This window comes from Leptidea sinapis, chromosome 20 (genome assembly GCF_905404315.1).
Source record: "Leptidea sinapis chromosome 20, ilLepSina1.1, whole genome shotgun sequence".
Taxonomy (NCBI): domain Eukaryota; kingdom Metazoa; phylum Arthropoda; class Insecta; order Lepidoptera; family Pieridae; genus Leptidea; species Leptidea sinapis.
The window spans coordinates 10,091,928-10,110,491 of record NC_066284.1 but is presented as its reverse complement, the minus strand read 5'-3'; the positions used below and the strand labels follow the sequence as shown (position 1 = coordinate 10,110,491).

General features: G+C 33.3%; 2 protein-coding genes across 2 annotated transcripts in view; one reads left to right on the top strand and one right to left on the bottom strand.

Annotated features, from left to right (window-relative positions):
- LOC126970122 (inositol 1,4,5-trisphosphate receptor) overlaps nucleotides 1-5,355 on the bottom strand; it is a 61,374-nt gene extending 56,019 nt beyond the window's left edge. Inside the window, exon 1 of the mRNA XM_050815850.1 lies at nucleotides 5,185-5,355. The gene's annotated coding sequence lies outside the window, so the exon portion shown is untranslated. The remainder of the gene's footprint in view (nucleotides 1-5,184) is intronic.
- Nucleotides 5,356-10,871: 5,516 nt separating this feature from the next.
- On the top strand, nucleotides 10,872-17,528 carry LOC126970185 (trypsin CFT-1-like). The gene is made up of 5 exons (XM_050815967.1): nucleotides 10,872-10,992; nucleotides 12,182-12,353; nucleotides 14,345-14,600; nucleotides 15,369-15,477; nucleotides 17,204-17,528. The coding sequence occupies exons 1-5, from the start codon at nucleotides 10,950-10,952 to the stop codon at nucleotides 17,443-17,445; spliced, it is 822 nt and encodes a 273-aa protein (XP_050671924.1). The 5' UTR covers nucleotides 10,872-10,949; the 3' UTR covers nucleotides 17,446-17,528.
- Nucleotides 17,529-18,564: the final 1,036 nt, after the last annotated feature.

The window sequence follows — 18,564 nt, the reverse complement described above, 5'->3', positions numbered from 1 at the left end:
TTACTGGAAAAATGAGACTTAACATCTTATGTCTCAAAGTAACGAGCGCAAATGTAGTGCCACTCAGAATTTTTGAGGTTTTTCAAGAATCCTGAGCGGCACTGCATTGTAATGGGCAGGGCGTATCAATTACCATCAGCTGAACGTCCTGCACGTCACGTCCCTTATTTTCATTAAAAAAATATATATATTACAAAAATCACCTACATGAATGATTGATACAGATTCTACTGCCCTACCTAGCGGTTCGCAGTCGCTCAATTAATGCAATGGACGACCGATCGCCGACGGACGTGGCCGCGCAGCGTACACTTCCATTTAGAGCAATTAGGCTCCGCGCAACGAGATTGAAACGCTTCATTACGTTCCCATCGCTAATGAACACCTCATTTGACGTGTTAAATGCGACGTCGAATATTAATTGACGGCTTGTTTTTGCATCCAGATGTTTTGCCCACAAAAATGTATCTGATTGGACAGTCAGCGACTTTATCTACAAAAATGGACTCTTGGACGCGTGCGAGACTTCTATCGGAGATACAGCGACTAAGCCGATTTTCATTGAAGTTGTCGTAAACAGTCAGCCACTCTTGGCTTTAACTTCTTAGTATTTTGAATATTAAACCACTAGCTAACACACACATTGACAAATAAAAATTGGTCACGCATTGTGTGGCTGTGAGGTCGTCTATCTTCTTCACGTGCCTCTTCATTACTGGAGGTCAGCAGTCAGCTTTTTAAAGTTCTCCTTGTCCATGGCTAGGGGTAATAGTTCTTGGACTGCCTTGATGCCAGTCCACTCCACATCGCTGATGTAACTCAACTCAAAGACATCATATTACAGAAACAATAAAGCTGTTTCAGATGTTGACAAAAGGTTAGCATGCAAACAATACGCTTGTCACCCAAGTCCCAGGGTAGTTTGCAGACGGCACGGACTTCCTTATGACATACTTCTTCCATTCGCATGAAACGTTTCATTTTTATGGAACAGGAGGGCAACCGAGCGTTCAACACGCTTCACCTAGTCTCATATAAGTTCATCCCCATCCTGACAAGGATTACATTATAATAAATATTTATTATAGCGTTTCATGCAAAAATAATCGTGATATATTGTCGTGTGTAACAATAAATTATTATTGTGCGCAAGCGGTCTTTCAGTTCAGGCATTTTAACTCCAAAATTACCTTCTAGATCACGTAATGTTCGTGTAAAACCTGTGATTTTAACACTTCCATCCAAATTCGTAAAATTCAAAACATTTCCAATCATTCCAATATTTACTGCAAATCGCGAGTAAGATTTTCTCTCGACGTTACCGTTTCCAGCGTGTCTGGACCAAGTTTCTCCACCTGTTATAGCCGCATGGGTGTTACGTAAGTTTTCTCGATCCTTCTATAGCCATATGTTTGCTTTCCGCGATGGAATTAATTAACAAAACTCAACTAGTTGACAATTTCATATTTTAATTATTTTTACAGGAAAGACAATCATATTATTTCACAATTTTCCTTCTGTCAATTATTTAGAGAATTGAAATGAGAATTTTTGACACAGTTTTAGATTTCCACCTATATATCTCTGGAACCATAAAGCTTAGAGACTTGAAATTTTGTAGGAATATTACTTTCGCCGAATAGAGCTAAGAACGGATTTCATGAAATTCCACCAGCAAGATATTTATTTTACTACAAGTTGACCCGACACATGTTGTTCTGTACATAATAAACAAAATATTGTTTATATGAATTTATCAATAATATTTCAGAACATCAAGAATTATTTCGCAAAATATGCCTTCAAGTTGGTCTAAACTACACTCCATGAAGTAATCCCCATTAAAATCTGTTCATTAGTTTAGAGAGTTCACTGGAAACAAACATCAGGACACTGGATTTATATATATATATATATTAAGATGAAAGGAACAACATCGGTTGCACATTCTATTGCTATGAACATTCAGCAATTAAAATGCCAAAATGCTTAAGAGACATTGCAGGTGTGTGTTTATCTAATTAATGTGATGTTGCAAAATCACCCATATATAACTCGGCCTTGAGAATATATCCGAATAAAAACAGCAGCCGTTAGTCAAGCAATAACATCCGTTTTTAATAGAATGGGAACAGTTGTGATTCCAGATGTTGTCTCCACTGGTCCGGTCTATGGAAGTGCTTGAAATTTGTAGATGGCAGACCTTGTATTCCCAGTAGGGTATTCAAAATTACCTACTTCAAGAGATATGGATCAGACCTAACAGTTGCAAGGAGCTTGGCAAGCTTTTTTTTCTATATATAATTGCATTATAATTGATTTATTTCATAAAATTGCTTCCATTTGCTTGGTGTTTCCTCTATTCCAAAAATAATTAAAGACAATAATAGTCATATGTTATATTTAAATTTCAGTACCAGACAAAACTTTTTAACAACACTTTTAAATCTCCCAACACTTGTACCAACTTAGCCAAATAGTAGGCAAAATTAGCTTAAAATTGTTCCTGGTATTAGTACCACAATTTGTAGAAAAGAAATAAACCCCACAAATATAGCCCACTTCTGAAAAATATTTAAGTAACTATATTAATATAAATATATGTATAAAGTTACTGAATTTACCAAAGAAAACTCATCATCATCACTTTCTTAGTAAAGAGCAAACAGATTTATGGTAGTTTGAGCTCAGCAAAATTCATTTTTTCTCATTGCATTGAAAATATCAAGAATTCCTTCAATGAATTATATACAAGTTTCCAATTGCACTTTAATAATAATAATGTTTTGAACTGACAGTATTGACTAGTATGGTATGTCCATTTAGGATACAGGGAATTAACTTGCAAACCCCTCACCCAAAGCTTCAAGAAAACCACTTCATGTGACAGATTTCCTTTCAATGTGTCAAGTATGTATTTTAGAAGACTGCCACTTGATGTATCACAGCAAATGCCATACTGTTTGTTGATCAATGATGAACTAGTGATCCTCCAGGTTTGCCAAGAGTTGTTGGTTCATAAAACTCTGCATGATTTTGGATAGTATGAAGGCAAGCAACAGGTCATGCATTTATTTTTACAAATTATTCTGTTCCTTATGGAACAAGATGAGCAGGATGTTCAGCTGATGATAATTGATACACCCTGCCCAATACAATGCAGTGCCAATCAGGATTGTTGAAGATGTTAAGTATCATTCACCCAGTAATTTCACAAGCTACGGCACCCTACAGACTGTTAGTAAGCTTACACAATACTGCTTTACAGCAGAAAAAGGTGCAATTGTTGTACCCATAATCTAGGCGGCATCCTGTGCAAAGCAGCCTCCCACATAATATGATATATAATTCACGCCCAGCGATATAATTCAACCCATGATTCAGAAACAAACTTTAATATTCATCATGATGACATATTTTTGCACATACTGGGATTCTAACATTTCGAATTTGAAGCCCCCAGCTGAGTAGTAAGGGTCACTAACCACTCAGCTATAAATATGATTCATATCCATAAGTTGATATTATTATAATAATTGAGGTCACCAAAGTCTGACCTATGTAAGCTTGTGCTTACACAAAGATTTATTTAATGTCATCATTAATTGCCAACAATATCATTGTTATTTTTCATGTCTGGATCTTTAAGTTTTAAATTACTATATTTGCTAAATTGCTAATAACAACCCTATACCAACAAGTTTGTATAAGGTCATGACTCCTACAACTAACATAGCCTGTACTCTGGGTACAATATAACAATATATTTAATACAATATACATACTCAAACATACACAAATACATATAAACATCCATGACTCGGAAACAAACATCCATATTCATCATATAAATTATTGCACCTACTGGGATTCAAACCCGGGACCTCTAGCTTAGGAGTCAGGGTCACTAACCATTCGGCTATATGGGTCGTCATATGTCAACAATATGAAATGATATTTCATCTATATATTATATAAATTCCAATAGATATCACTTAACAAGTTTTTTCTGTAAAAAACATTACTGTTAATGAACAAAAATTTCATTCATATAAGTATAAAAAAATAAATAAAAAAAAAAAACTTTATGCCTCAAATATATAATATCTGCAATACTGAACTTTACATAACCAAAAGAAAAATATATCAATATCATGGTATTGTTCAATAGAATTATTTCTATCCTCAACAGCTGATCTGTTGTCAAAAATAATTGTGAGCCATTATGTTTCCGGTCACTCATTTCATAATGAAAATTTAAAGCCAACATGTGTTGCCTAGTGTGGATATGTTTATATATGAGTATATAATTGTTTTTCTAATACTTTTATCTCTTATTATGAGAAAAGCCCTCAAAAGAACTCAAATGAAAAAACTTACTGAAGTTTTAAATCTATGACAAATATATATGTTTTTAAATCGTCAAAATAAGATTTATCATATATATTTCAATGTATATTTTTCTAGAGAAATTTAAAAAAGATAGATATAAACTATTGTAATATTATAAAGCATTTATATCTTTGGTAGACAAAAAATCTGTGGAACAACACAATGAAGATTGCATGATAGAGAATAAATTCCAGAAGGTATATATTATATATTTTTGTGGTGATATACTTGTGTTTTAGTTTAAGAGATTTTTGGTAATTAAAATGCTGATATACTTTAAAATATGTACAGCTGTTAGAGAAGTCAAGTTTTAATAATATGTACACAGTTCCTCATTGTGTGGTGTGAGACATAAAAACAAGCAATAATATATTATGTACGTATAACATCAGTAAGTTATATTGAATATTTAAAGAACAGGGAAATAATTATAAGCCCATTTAGTTTATTAGCAACTGCTTGCAGTCTTTAGCTAAATCATAATTTCAATATTGATACGCAATTTTACTAAATAGTGGTTAAAATGGTATAAATTAAAGTTAATTAGTACTAAATCATTGAAGTAAAAAATTTCGGTCAACTTTATTGACACTGTGCAATAAATATATACGTAACTTAAGTTCATATATTAGCAGCAATATGAATTTTGAATTAATTGGAAAGCTTTCTAAACAAAACATGTATTTAATTATAGGTACCCATACTCTAATAAGAAATTAATATGATTTCAATGTTATTTACGAAGACCGTCTGCGATCTGACATGAGTTATTAAAATTATACGAACACTTACCCTTATCACACTCCTTGATCCCACCTGTTATGATAACACATAATCACTCAACCTATATCAACATAGAATGTTTATTAGCGATTAGCGGTTTTAAGTTAATGTTGTAAAAACATGAATACTTTGTCTTGGAATAACACACGAATCACGGCTCCGCAAATGAATCGCTCTTCAGCCTTCACTATTTCATTAATCAGTTGAATTGAAGGAACTGAACTGGGATACCATATACAAATATAAAAACTCCTTGAAAGAACAAAAATATTCATTGATTACAAATCACCCAATTTTTTTCATGAATATTTGTGAATTATATGTTTAAGATAACTAAAATAATATAAAATTACTTCATTTTAATCGTGTACTAAGCAAGGTTAAGGTTGTTCCTCAAATTACTTAGTGTGTACGGAAGGGATTTGACGAATTAACTGACTTGCTATAATTTGGATTGCATTCTTGACGTGACTAGATTGTCTATCTAAGTTTACTCAAGTAATCAATCAATCAAACAATGGTGAGAGGCAATCCAGAAAAGTGATGATAACAAAATATGAGTAGGTATAAGTATATAGTTTGGCGTCTTAGCGTATAGCTCCACGTACCTATGTGCACGTGTCTAAATTAAATAATAATCCAAAATTTGAGTATCACAATCGTTAACCAAATAATTATTACATTGAGTGAAGATTGAAGGATTGGCTTAGTTCTGCAGCATATGCGGTTAAGAAAATTAGACGGATAACTGACATAGATACGGCGAGATTAGTATACTTTAGTTATTTTCATAGTATTATGTCCTATGGTATATTGTTATGGGGCAGTGCAGCCGATATTAATACTATATTTGTGCTGCAGAAGAGGGCTATTCGCGTGATTTATAACCTAGGTCCTAAAGAATCATTAAGAGAAAAATTTAAAGAAATAAACATTTTGACTGTTGCTTCTCAATACATTTTTGATAATGTTTTGTATATTCATAAGCACATTGAGGAATTTTCTAAAAACTGTGACATTCATAATGTTAACACGAGGAACAAACATAAACTTGCTGTGCCTACTACTCGGTTGGGTCGAGTTAGTAAGTCTTTTGTTGGGCGATGTATATGCTTCTACAATATGATCCCAGAAAATGCACAAAACAAATGTGTTAAGAAATTTAAAAGAATTGTTAGAAAACGTTTGTGTGGGAAAGGTTATTATAGCATAAACGATTTTCTTAATGACACCACGGACTAGGAATAAAGCGAACACCCTCAGGCTCTTTAATTATAAATGTTTATTGTACGATATTACATTGTAATCCATATTTTATATTAAAAAAAAAAGCCCGCTGAGTTTCTTGCGCCCATTCTTCTCAGGTCTGAGGCAGTCTCTTTTGAATGGTTGGTAGATTTTGACGTTCAATAAGTGATTTTAAATCCTATTTTGAATAAAAATATTTGAATTTGAATTTGATTGTGCACTATTGTGCCTGGTCACTGGTGGAGGAGGAAACTCCCCCATTTTGAGGTATTTTCGCTGCATCACACAACTTTCGCTTAAAATGTCGTTTGACTTGGCGAAACTACGATGCTCGCCTATAGGTAGTTACATAGAGATACTGCAAGATAGGTATTATATTAATAAACAAAATAAACAATACTTTGACGGCCAATACTCTTTATTATTGCTGTCTCCGTTGTGCGTCAAAGCATCCGTCTCTCAGCGCTTCTCCGGTCAGGAAACTTCCATGTTTATATATGACAAAACCCATTTATTAAATTAATTTACTGTTAGCCATGGATAAATTATGTTCTTGGGTTTATTGTATTAATTGCTATGGAATAGAGCTTCCTTTTCGATACTCGAATTGTCCGAGCAGTTTTATTTGGATTTCCTTTGCCCACCTTTTTCACCCATAACTACCTACTCTCTTGAAACTTATTGAAAAACGGTCATCCTTCAAAATCTTCAGTTACTGCACTTGAATAATAGTAGTTTTTGTTCGTTGTTTCCAACCTTTAGGTTATGTATCAATGTAGAGGTTACAATAATTATTTCCTTATTATATACCTACAGAAATTTCATTTTTCTTGAAGCATTATTTGTTAATAGCCTCCCACTAACCATAAACTCCCATGCATTGAACTGTTGTGTTAGGGTTTGAGATGATGATGAGTTTTTTGACTTCCCAGTAAGAAAATTTAAAATTTTCTAAAATTCGGTAGTTATTTGGTTTTACCCCGTTTTTCAAAAATCGACTTTTCATCAGATCTCGACGTTTTAAGGTCCAAGGAAGCTTTCCTGATTATTCCCGCGATGTTGTCCGTACGTCTGTAATCTGTATATTGTATGTGTGTGTGTGTGTGTGTGTATGGATGTAAATAAACCTCTTATAAATTTTAGACGGCTCGACCGATTTCACCGCGGTAGCCGCCAATCGAAAGGGCTTGACCAAACTTAAACTACGAGTTTGTTTTTCATATATTGTTTTTTGAATAACTTTTAAACTGCTTTACCGGTCGATTCCAAAACCTTATCAGCTCTTAACATCAAAAAATCACGTCCACGTGTTTTTTGAAATTCCAAGTTCGATCAATTGAATCTCAAAGATTATGAGGCTCAAAAAATTGCGTGTAATGCCGTAAACCACGTGAAAACTGCTTTATTCATTCTAAAGTTATTGCCGTTTGAATATCAAAAAATAGTGTCTTATTAAACTTTTACCAGACTTTTGAACTCGAAGATCTCAAAAACATAGAACAGCTAACTATCTGAACTCCAAGAGCTCAAAACCGTCGTAAGTACCTACAATTTGATGCGATTAAGTAGCAATAGCGGGAAGCAGGGATGTCTTTAAGGGTCAACCGTTTCCATAATTTTTTTTATTATTTTTACTCATTGTTTTTTGGGTATTTTCCTTGTTAGGAAGGTTTTAGTCTTGACTTCCCATGGCGACCATCCAAGTGGGGAGCGAGAGTGACGACCTGTAATTACCTACAAGTTTTTGGTTTCGTCATTTAGCTAAGAAGAGCTGGAATAATTGTATATAATTTTAATGTGGTTGGAACATTGAACCTAATGATTATATTAGTTAAGGAATTAAAAGGTTTTATTGAAACGTAGTTCTTACACGGGTTGCAATTGAGTGAATTACTGTTCGAAAAAGTATTTTGCTCTATCTCGTTCCGTTATGTGCCAAAGAGCGAGGCTAGTGCTAAGCCATGTGCTCACAAAAAATATTTTATTTCTTGCTAAGATAACTAAAAAGTAAAAAAAAATATTCAATAAGTGTAGATAAGCTAAAAATGTATTTTATTGTACAAAAAACGCGTGGGGTGCTTTATTTTTTAAAATGACTACTTTTACTAATATCAGCCTCTGTCCTTAAAATATTTATAACAATTACCATCAATCATCTCACGCTTTTAATAATAAATAAATAATTAAATAAATAAATATAATAAATAATAATCGCTCGCTTAAATGCCTATGCTTGTGGCGGCGACGTGGGGCGAGTCGTTCCCTTCCCCAAAATATGGTCGAGGGAGGCGATGGCTGGTCCATGCGTCATGCTCGTGAACGGGTGCTACTCGTGGGGGCTGGATGATCTTGTTACCGGGAGGTCTGCTTGATGTGTTTTTTTATTATCATTATTTCCTTTAAAGTTAAAGTTATTATATATTTTATTTTATGAAATGCTCACGTAATGCCTCTATTTATTTACGGTATGTGTGGATTGATGCATCCACTATACTCAATAACTCTTGTGTTTATAAGTATTCATTTTCTTTTTTTTTCTTTTTTTGACTTACTCATGTAAGCCTTTAAGTTTTTGACATTTGAGTATTTTTGTTGCGTCACTTTGCATATATTGTAATTGAAATGATTTGTAAAACAACTAAAATGTAAATCTTGACTTAAAAGAGTGGCAATGAGTTTCTTGCTACTTCTTCTTATTAGCTGAACCCTTTACGAAGTAGCGGTAAATTCAATAAGAAACAATATTTTTATAAATTTTTTTTTGACATTCGTGAGTGTCATTTCTGTGACCTAAATGAAGTGACCTAAGTGTTTTTGTATTTGAATTTAATGTAATAATTTACATTTGATTAAAATACATATTTTTTTTTGTTTATCACACCTGTCCTAAATTAAACTTAATGAAATTTATTAGGTAGGTATATGCTTTTTAGTTTGATTTTCTTGTTAGCTTGTTTTTAGACTACCTATTATTTATTGAATGTATTTATTCGACACGTCCGACCATTCACACTTGGCTACTTCAATTTATAGGTACATACTTACATCTGTCTGTTTTTCGTGTTTGTTTGCTTGTTATCCGTAAAATACGATAAATATATATATAGATATATTAATACACATAGTTACCCAAACAGCTTCGGTTACGTATAATCAAATCAATACCATTTCAAAAATTTTCATTTCAAAGAATCATTCCTTTCCAATTTTTTTGAACAACAAAATTATATTATGTTGGTCAAATAAAATATATATAATGCAACGCTACAGTATCACCACTTCCGTTTCATTGTCGTTAATTTAAAAGATGTCCATTTCCAATTGGACCAGTATTTTATCATTAGTATTTTTAGGAGTACTGTAGATATAATAGTTATTATAGATTGACGTTTTCATTCGCTACTGAGCAACTATCGCTTAATTATTTGATAATAAATACGTGCTTGATTGCAGCTTTGTATCTTTGCTAAAAATAGGTTTATACAGGCTGTGTATTATTTATGAAAATATAGGTACATGTTTAAACAGGTACTTACATGTAAGGATATAAGATGCTTTAAGGGTAAATACACTTTTATAATAAAGTCCGAGTCACTGTTCAGTTTTTTAATACCTTACGCTTATTACGATTTATAAATAAATTTAAATGTTTTATTACAAAACTGGCTTTGTCGTAAACTCTATTACTCCACAACTGAATACCTAAGCGATCGGACAGCATGGGATTATTTTATATCAATAAGTTTTTTAGTAATTGTATATTTCATTAAAGTGAGCGCAAAAAAAAGAATGCTGGGAGAGTTTCTTGCGCCGCGGCCGCGCCGTTTCTTCTGTCTCAGAGAGTCATTTGTTTCCTAAGCGGTGGTAGTGTTTGAAATGACATCAAAAAGAATTCTAAAGGAATATTTATTTTAGAAAATGATGGTTTTTTATGCCTTTAAGACCTTTTTTAATATTAGATCCTTCTTTTTAAGTAGTAAATTTTAAAATTTACACTATAGTGTTAGTCGTATTTCAACCCAGTTGACGTTATGCACTTTGAAATCCCAATGCTACGATTTAATTAGTCTGTCATATGAAGAGTTAGGGGTGAATTTCCCTTTTAGCCTGAACAAAATTACTCACGTTGGGATTTTACGCTTCTAATAGGATCCCTTTCTAAGTAATTATGTCTTGCAGGACCGCTGTTATATAGTGGAGGGTTTGGGGGATGGGCACCGGTACTGCATACCTACCTACAGCTACCTTCGTCACGCCTATTACAAGTTTGATTGTGAATGTGATGAAGTCTTCCCACTCGTACTGTCTTTAAACAAAGGTTTACTGATAACAGCTTTATAAAGTTAATAAAACAATAAATGCAAAATCTGCGGCAGTAGTATATTTTTGTAGCATTTACTTGATATCTATATGGTTCAGCCTGTATAATAATAAGTATTACTTTGATACCCATACAATACGCTTTGTATAAAAAGTGAGATTAGTAAAATTATTTGTCTTTTTCGTAGAGTGTTGACTGAAGCATAATGATTGCAAAAACTGTAGCTTTTGTGATATGCTGTGCAGTTGGTATGTTATTTATAATTTCATTCTATACATAAAAATTCAACTCGTTGGGGAAAAACATTTTGTCTTATTCGTTTACATCGGTACTTTGTTCTTATAATCGAAATTATTTCTAGCAAATGCTTTCGTATCACTCCTATAGTCCTACTACTCTTAAGCAGGCGAAAGCATATAAAGTTAAAATAAATAAAGGTCAATTCATACTAGAGCTGTATCGAAGCGATCGTCATATTCTTCATTTAAACGTCGTTCCAATGCATTCGTCGGTTATACCAAGCTCACCAATCAGCGTTGGTCACGTAGATATATTTAATTTGTAGATATAACGGTGAATTTGCTTAGTTAAGTTTTATTTACGCTTCGATGTGCATGTTCTTTGCGCTAATATGAATTGATCCTTTGGCTGTCATCATATGATGAAGAGGAATGTTTTTGGTGATTTCATCCACAGCATACGAATGTGTGAATCAAATGATTCCATTATTTTCAAAGTATAAGCACTTTATCGGGGAAATTGGCGTTATGTAAAATTTACAGACTTGTGTAATATTATATTCTTAATTAACAAACAAATAATTTGTGTTATTGCTAATTTTAATTTTATTTAAGTTTAATATAAATATAACTTAATAACTTAATATATATCTAAACAAATATTATAAGGAGGAAACATTTGTGTTTTTAACCGACTTCAAAAAAGGAGGAGGTTCTCAATTCGTCGGTATTTTTTTTATGTTTGTTACCTCAAAACACTCTACATATTATTTATACTTCTGTATTATTCCTTGTCCCAATAAATATTTAAACTAAATATTTTATTGAAGACCATTTCCGAATTCCTGTAAAATACTCTTTAAATTATCAAACTCGGACATTCCGTTCAAAAGATATATCGAATTTAAAATGTAAATGTAATGAAAATAATGTAATAATAAAATAATAACTAAGTGAAATAAAACTGTTAAGTTAACAATAATAAATGTACAGTCCGACTTAGTAGACTTTCCACTACCACGATATCGGTATCTCAGCGAGTGAAACCGCAGGGCATTGCTAGTATTTAATATATAAAAAAAATGTTATCGGTTAATAATCCGATAAAAATTATTTCGCAATTAACTTCATTATCTTTTGTCATTCATAAAATTCTATATATATTCTTCTAGTGACATTTTTTGAACTGTTGTTACAGCATCAGCGTCACCTCAAGGTCGCATAGCTGGCGGTGAGGCGGCGGAAGTCGAAAGTCATCCTTACATGACGGCTCTGGTCTACTATTACCCGCGACCCGACATCTACATTCAGCGCTGCGTCGGACCTTTGATATCATCCTGGCATGTGTTGACCACCGCCTACTGCTTCAAGTGAGTGTGAATGTCTATAAGCTTGTATTATTAGTTATTACATATTATTTGCTATAAGCAAGCTGTTAAAGGCCACGAACAGCTCGTTTCTGCAGGACGTAAACTAATATAAGCTACATTACCCCACACCGAAAGTCCATTTGACATGTTTTTCTATGAAGGTGGAGAATAAAGGTCAAAGATCACCTGAAGGTTGTCGACCTTATAACGCGTCGAATTAACGTATATATGTATTCGGAACCGAGAACAAATTATTGTTTTGAATATAACTGAAATATACCCATCTAGTCATAGCAATGTTAGTGTATGTCTGTATGTAAAGACAAGATCTGACTCTATCTGCTAATTGGATGTATTTTTTACCCACTGCTATTTTTAATCTAAGGTAAACCCTGAGAAAACAAACCATGGTTTCCACAAATATTAATTTATATGCAGGTTAATTTCTATGTCTACTATGTTTTGAGGGTCCGAGAATAGATCCTTGCGGAGCACCTATTAGCGGCTTAGACGAAGAAGACGTAGCAACGTCTGTAAAATACTCTTTAAATTATCAAAATCGGACATTCCGTTCAAAAGATATAACGAATTTAAAATGTTAATCTAATGAATATAATGTAATAATAAAATAATAAGTAAGTGAAATAAAACTGTTAAGTTAACAATTATAAATGTATAGTCGGACTTAGTAGACGTTGATCTTTAATATTATTTTAAAAAGATTTAAGCTTGTATTTCTGTCAGTGTAGTGCTTAAGTTTTCTGAGCAAAGTTTTATAGTGAAAACAGTCAAATGCCTTAGACAATTCACATAAAATGCTATTCCAAACTGAAACTCTAATATCTGCAAGCCTAATCTACATTAATCATTGATGAGCCGTGAGAGAATCCAAATTAAATTTTATTTATTTATACAAAATCATAAATTGGCATTTACAATCGGAAAGGTTTTTCAAAATTATTAAATTAACGTATAGATGACAATAGCAATAGCCTGCCAGATTTAAATTTATTTCATAAGGTCTGAGCGCACACTCTCATGTTCTATCCATTAAACCATTATAGCTGCCTATTCAGGTACTACAGTGACAGACTGACATCATAAGCTGTTTGTTTTTTTCAAGTCAAGTCAATTTAATTTTATATTTATATATATTTTATGAATAGAATTAATTTTTATAAAACTTTTTTATTTTATTTAAAATCTTTTAATTATTTAAAAACAATAAATAGATTGATTTTAGTATTTTTATGATTTCGCTACTTTTAACATACATAAATTTTAATCATTTGTACAATGACGTTCTATATGTATAGAACGTCATTGCATTTGTATGATATTTCAGGTTACATGTAATTTTAGTATTTTCAATGCTGCTTTTGGTAAAGAGTTCAAGTGTTTGGTTGTAATAGATACATGTAATTTCAGCTGAAATTAAATGGGTTATGGCTTCACGACAAAAGCCTGAAATGCAATTAAAAGCTTTGAGCTTTGAATTATTCACTTGTATTTTTTTTGTATTCACTCAAACAACAAATTACCAGTGGGAGGCTCCTTTGCACAGGATGCCGGCTAGACTATAGGTACCACAACGGTGCCTATTTCTGCCGTTAAGCAGTAATGTGAAAGCATTACTGTGTTTCGGTCTAAAGGGCGCCGTTGCTAGTGAAATTACTGGGCAAATGAGACCTTGTCTCAAGGTGACGAGCGCAGTTGTAGTGCTGCTCAGAATTTTTGGGTTTTTTCAAGAATCCTGAGCGGCACTGCATTGTAATGGGCAGGGTGCATCAATTACCATCAGCTGACGTCCTGTTCGTCTCGTCCCTTAGTTTCATAAAAAAAACTCTCTGAGCCTTTTTTTTACCTTGGATCACCAGCTAGTAAGTTAGTTATAGCTTTTATCACAGAATCATAAAAATTGTGTTGAAATTTATAGTATTTTTAGTACATACCTGTTGGAACAGAATAAATGTAGATATATTTTATTGCAGTGGAGCTACCTTAGAAAACTTTCAAGTGCGAGCTGGTTCCACAAAGAGCATGGAAGGTGGCAGTGTGACCACCATCGTGGAAGTCATAGAGCACCCCGACTACGTGCTAAATCCCCGGGAGAATGACATAGCTGTGGTACTCCTAGCCACACCCTTCTCCGTGAGCGATGTGACATACCCGTTACCACTTCCACCCCAGAATCTTTACCTTGCTGAAGGAACTGCTGGCGTTGTGACTGGATGGGGTTTTGATGGGGTAAGTGTAATCTAAAGGAATAGGTGCATTTGTGAAAAGACTTAATAGTACTTATCCCGTAGGCACCTATCTACGTATATCCAAACCACAAACATTCAAAATTATTTTAAACATAATCATATCGAATGATCTAACAACTGATAACAAAGGATTTTTGATCTTATTTCGTTATATGATATGAAAAAATAGTTTGTTTCTCGGATTTTCTAAAATAATTATACTACCAAAATTAGATTATAAAAATATTTTCTGAGTTAGGCATGAGTACTTTTTTATGGAAGAGGGGGGAAAATGAGCCTACGTGTTTAAGTGATCACCGCCACCCACGTTTTCTTGCAACACCAAAGGAATCACAGGAGCGTTGCCAACATTTTTGAAGGTACCCATGCCATATCATCCTGGAAACACTGTGCACACTGTATGAGTATGTTGCGATGTCTAGTTATGGGTGTATGTTATATTATCTCACAAACATAAATAAATTATTAAAAAATAAAAGAGCGGAACATGACCATAATCTATCATTTCAGTGGGTATCGTTATTATTTTGTTTATAAAACTTACTATTCGTAACCGGTTCCTTCTTCAATATGTAATAAATCTCTTTTTTTTTCATTAGAAATGTATGGCTACATCGTATCATCGTACCAGCTCCTTTGCACAGGATGCCGGCTAGGTTATGGGTACCACAGCGGCGCCTATTTTTGCCGTGAAGCAGTAATGTGTAAGCATTACTGTGTTTCGGTCTGATGGTATTATTATTTACAGGAAGATGGCGATCAGCTGGATTCATTAAACACAGTCACACTTAGAACTGTATCACTCGATACTTGCGAGAAGGCCTATGCGGATGTTAGCGATGTTGCCATTAAGGACAGTAAGTAGTAAAATTATGTAACGTTTTCCCATGTATATATCCCATGGTTCTCTAAGACTGAAGCGCTGAGTTAAAACAACAATTTTGCGATGAATATAAGAAATCAGAAAACTTTACTACATAAAAAATTTGGAACGGAATTTACTCCAAGCCTGATAGCAACAATGTAATTTAGAAGATAATATTAGTAACAAAGACAAAAAAAAACATATTTCTTGCCAACTTCGCTGATTCTTAGTTCGAGAGAATATTTTTGTTATTAATCAAGCGAAGAAAAGTTTCTGTAAATCCTGTTATCATAAATAGTTTCTATTTATTCATTCTCACTTAACAGTTATTTTTTCCTAATATATCGCACGCTGAGAACCAAAGTGACCCAATTCAAAATTTTTGTAAAATGAGTTAAATATACAGAATGACTTAAGAATAAATAGTACATTACATTTATAATAGCTGACCCAGCAAACGTCGTATTGCCATATAACATATTAAAAAGAATCAATAATTAAAATTTTGATGCAACAGATTCTCAGACCTACCAAATATATCGTACTACAATTATTGTATTCGATTGCCATCTTGCAACCCTATATCGGTTTGGTGGATGGAACAGATATAAAAAATCGTGAGACAAAAATAGTTATAGATCGTATAAGGGCGAAAATTTAAATTTGTATGTATTTTTCAATGCTGAATAATAATAAAATAAAAAAAAATGTGTAAAGTTAAAAAAAAGAATGGGGTGGACTACCCTTAATGATGAAAAATTGATAGTAGCCGATTCTCAGTGACACGAGAATTTTATATATAAGATTTAAACACAGACCATGGTCTGTGTATGGTCATGGTATTTGCGAGGGAAGCGATGGCTGGCCCTTGCGTCGTGCTCGTGAATGGGCGTGATACTTGGTCGATCCTGTCTTCGGGATGTTTATTTTTATATTGAAAATATACGAGATTATGTTATTAGTTTAAAAATTTAAATATGCACTTGCTGGCATTATACTTTTACTTATTTACAGTGTTTCACACACTTGCTTGACTCGCAAATTAGACGTAGTTACTTCATTTTAGTGTAAATAAACTTTATTCAATTAGGCTTAAACTAAGCGCTTTTGAATCGTCACTACTAATATTTCTTTTCAATTAATGAATTTACTATATGTTCGGAAAAAGTTGAGCTCATGAGAAGAATATACAAAAAACTTAACGGTCACTCTTTTCAATGTAGTAATACAAATATACACTTTACAAATTTTATTTGTAAAGTGCTACATCCAATATATGAATCGTGTTTAAATAATATAAATGATTTCATAAAAAATAATAAAGAATTTACTGTATAAATATAAATTATCGTATATTGGATGCATCAACCTTCAGAAATTATGAATTCATTGTTTGTGTAAGGATGCTTCGTGAACATGAGGGTCTTGATTACTGTCGCAATTAGTAATTGCATTGAACAAATACAATGATTTATTAACTATAACAAGTCGACCTGGCACCACAAGCTGTACCCGTTTACGAGTTGATGCATGGACAGGCCTGATGCATGGATAATTTACTCTTGGTACCTCTCTAACTGGCTACATTTACTTACGTGTACTAAAGTGGGCCTTCCAAATTCCCAAACATTACAACCCTGTTTCTCAATCTGTGTCAGTAATGTCTTCTTTCTTTTATTTCTCCTAATTCGTTATTAAGATATATTGTACAATTTCAGCTGTTCTCTGCGCCAGCGAAGAAAACAAAGGTACTTGTTTCGGTGACTCTGGCGCACCATTGACTACATACATCTACAGCCAGAAAGCTCTTATCGGAATCTCATCCGTCTACAAGGACTGTGGCTCCGCGGAGTACCCGGACGTATTCACGAGAGTAGACCGGTTCACAGACTGGATACTGGAGGTCGCCGTCGTTCCTAGCAAATCCTCAGGATATGCTTCACCACAACTTGCTGTATAACATCACAAAATCATACAGATAAAACTCTCCAAAGAATAAAGTGTACATATAAAGTAAAAATAAACTTACCAATAATTTTTTCATTAGTTTTTTATTTATATAAAGCAGTCATAAGCGTCTGTAACATGAATCCATTTTCATGAGGGTCGTTCGTAATTATTCAGCTAGTAACCGCCTTCATCAACTATGATTAAAAATTTACACTTGTACCTGATAATTAGTAACAGGTCCCAGAAAAGAAGATATTAAATGAGAATAACCTAAATCTAAGTGTTTATTTAATTATTCCTTATACAGACTATGTTTGGATGAAATTAAGTTTTATTATTTTATACAGTTAAGTGTTCTGTGTACGTTTATTAGAAGAATATTTTTTTATTGTTAATACATATCTAAATGCCTAATTCTATAAAGTAGCGAAGGCTGAAGGCGCCTTATCGATCGATGATTTGTTAATTTTATAATATAATATAGGATACTGATGGTCTTTGTAGATTGCATATTTTGTTTTGAAATAAGTTAAAGAGTATACCTACTAATATAATAAATTAAAATCGAAAGGATTAATTAAATCACTATTTTATTTGACATCGCTTTCTATTTGCAAGCTTCATAGTCTGTGTTAAAAATCTATTTAAAGTTTAGCTTATTGAGAAGGTTTAGATTCACTTATACGGACTTGTAACAAAATTTATTGAGAGGTATAATGAATATTTATAATAAAAATAATATAATAATAATTCCTTTATTTCAGGCTACAAGGCCCATAAAATAAATACCTTATTTTTACATATGATATATAACTTAAATCACATTTTCGCGGCGATGTGAGGCGCGGGTTCGGTAGCATCCGGCGGTCGGCGACGTCCGCGATATTTCCGGAACACGACCCCCTTCGACCACAGCTGCACGTCCAGGAAGGTCGATATAGGTTCTGTCGGGACGCGAACAACAAAAGAGTTGAAGTCTACTGCGTGACGCGTCACCAACTTTTCGACCCCGGAACCTTGTCTTCTCCACCAAGTACTGAACAATGTCGGAAGCCTTGGTGGTGTGGTGATTACGGGACGCAGGAGCTGGTTCTGTCCTATCGGTGCTGTGCCACATTGGTTATGACTA

Coding starts and splice junctions, on each gene's coding strand:
- LOC126970185 (XM_050815967.1), top strand. CDS start 10,950: ATGATTGCAAAAACTGTAGCTTTTGTGATATGCTGTGCAGTTG. Junction 10,993..12,181: donor TGTGATATGCTGTGCAGTTG/GTATGTTATTTA, acceptor CTGTTGTTACAG/CATCAGCGTCACCTCAAGGT. Junction 12,354..14,344: donor ACCACCGCCTACTGCTTCAA/GTGAGTGTGAAT, acceptor ATTTTATTGCAG/TGGAGCTACCTTAGAAAACT.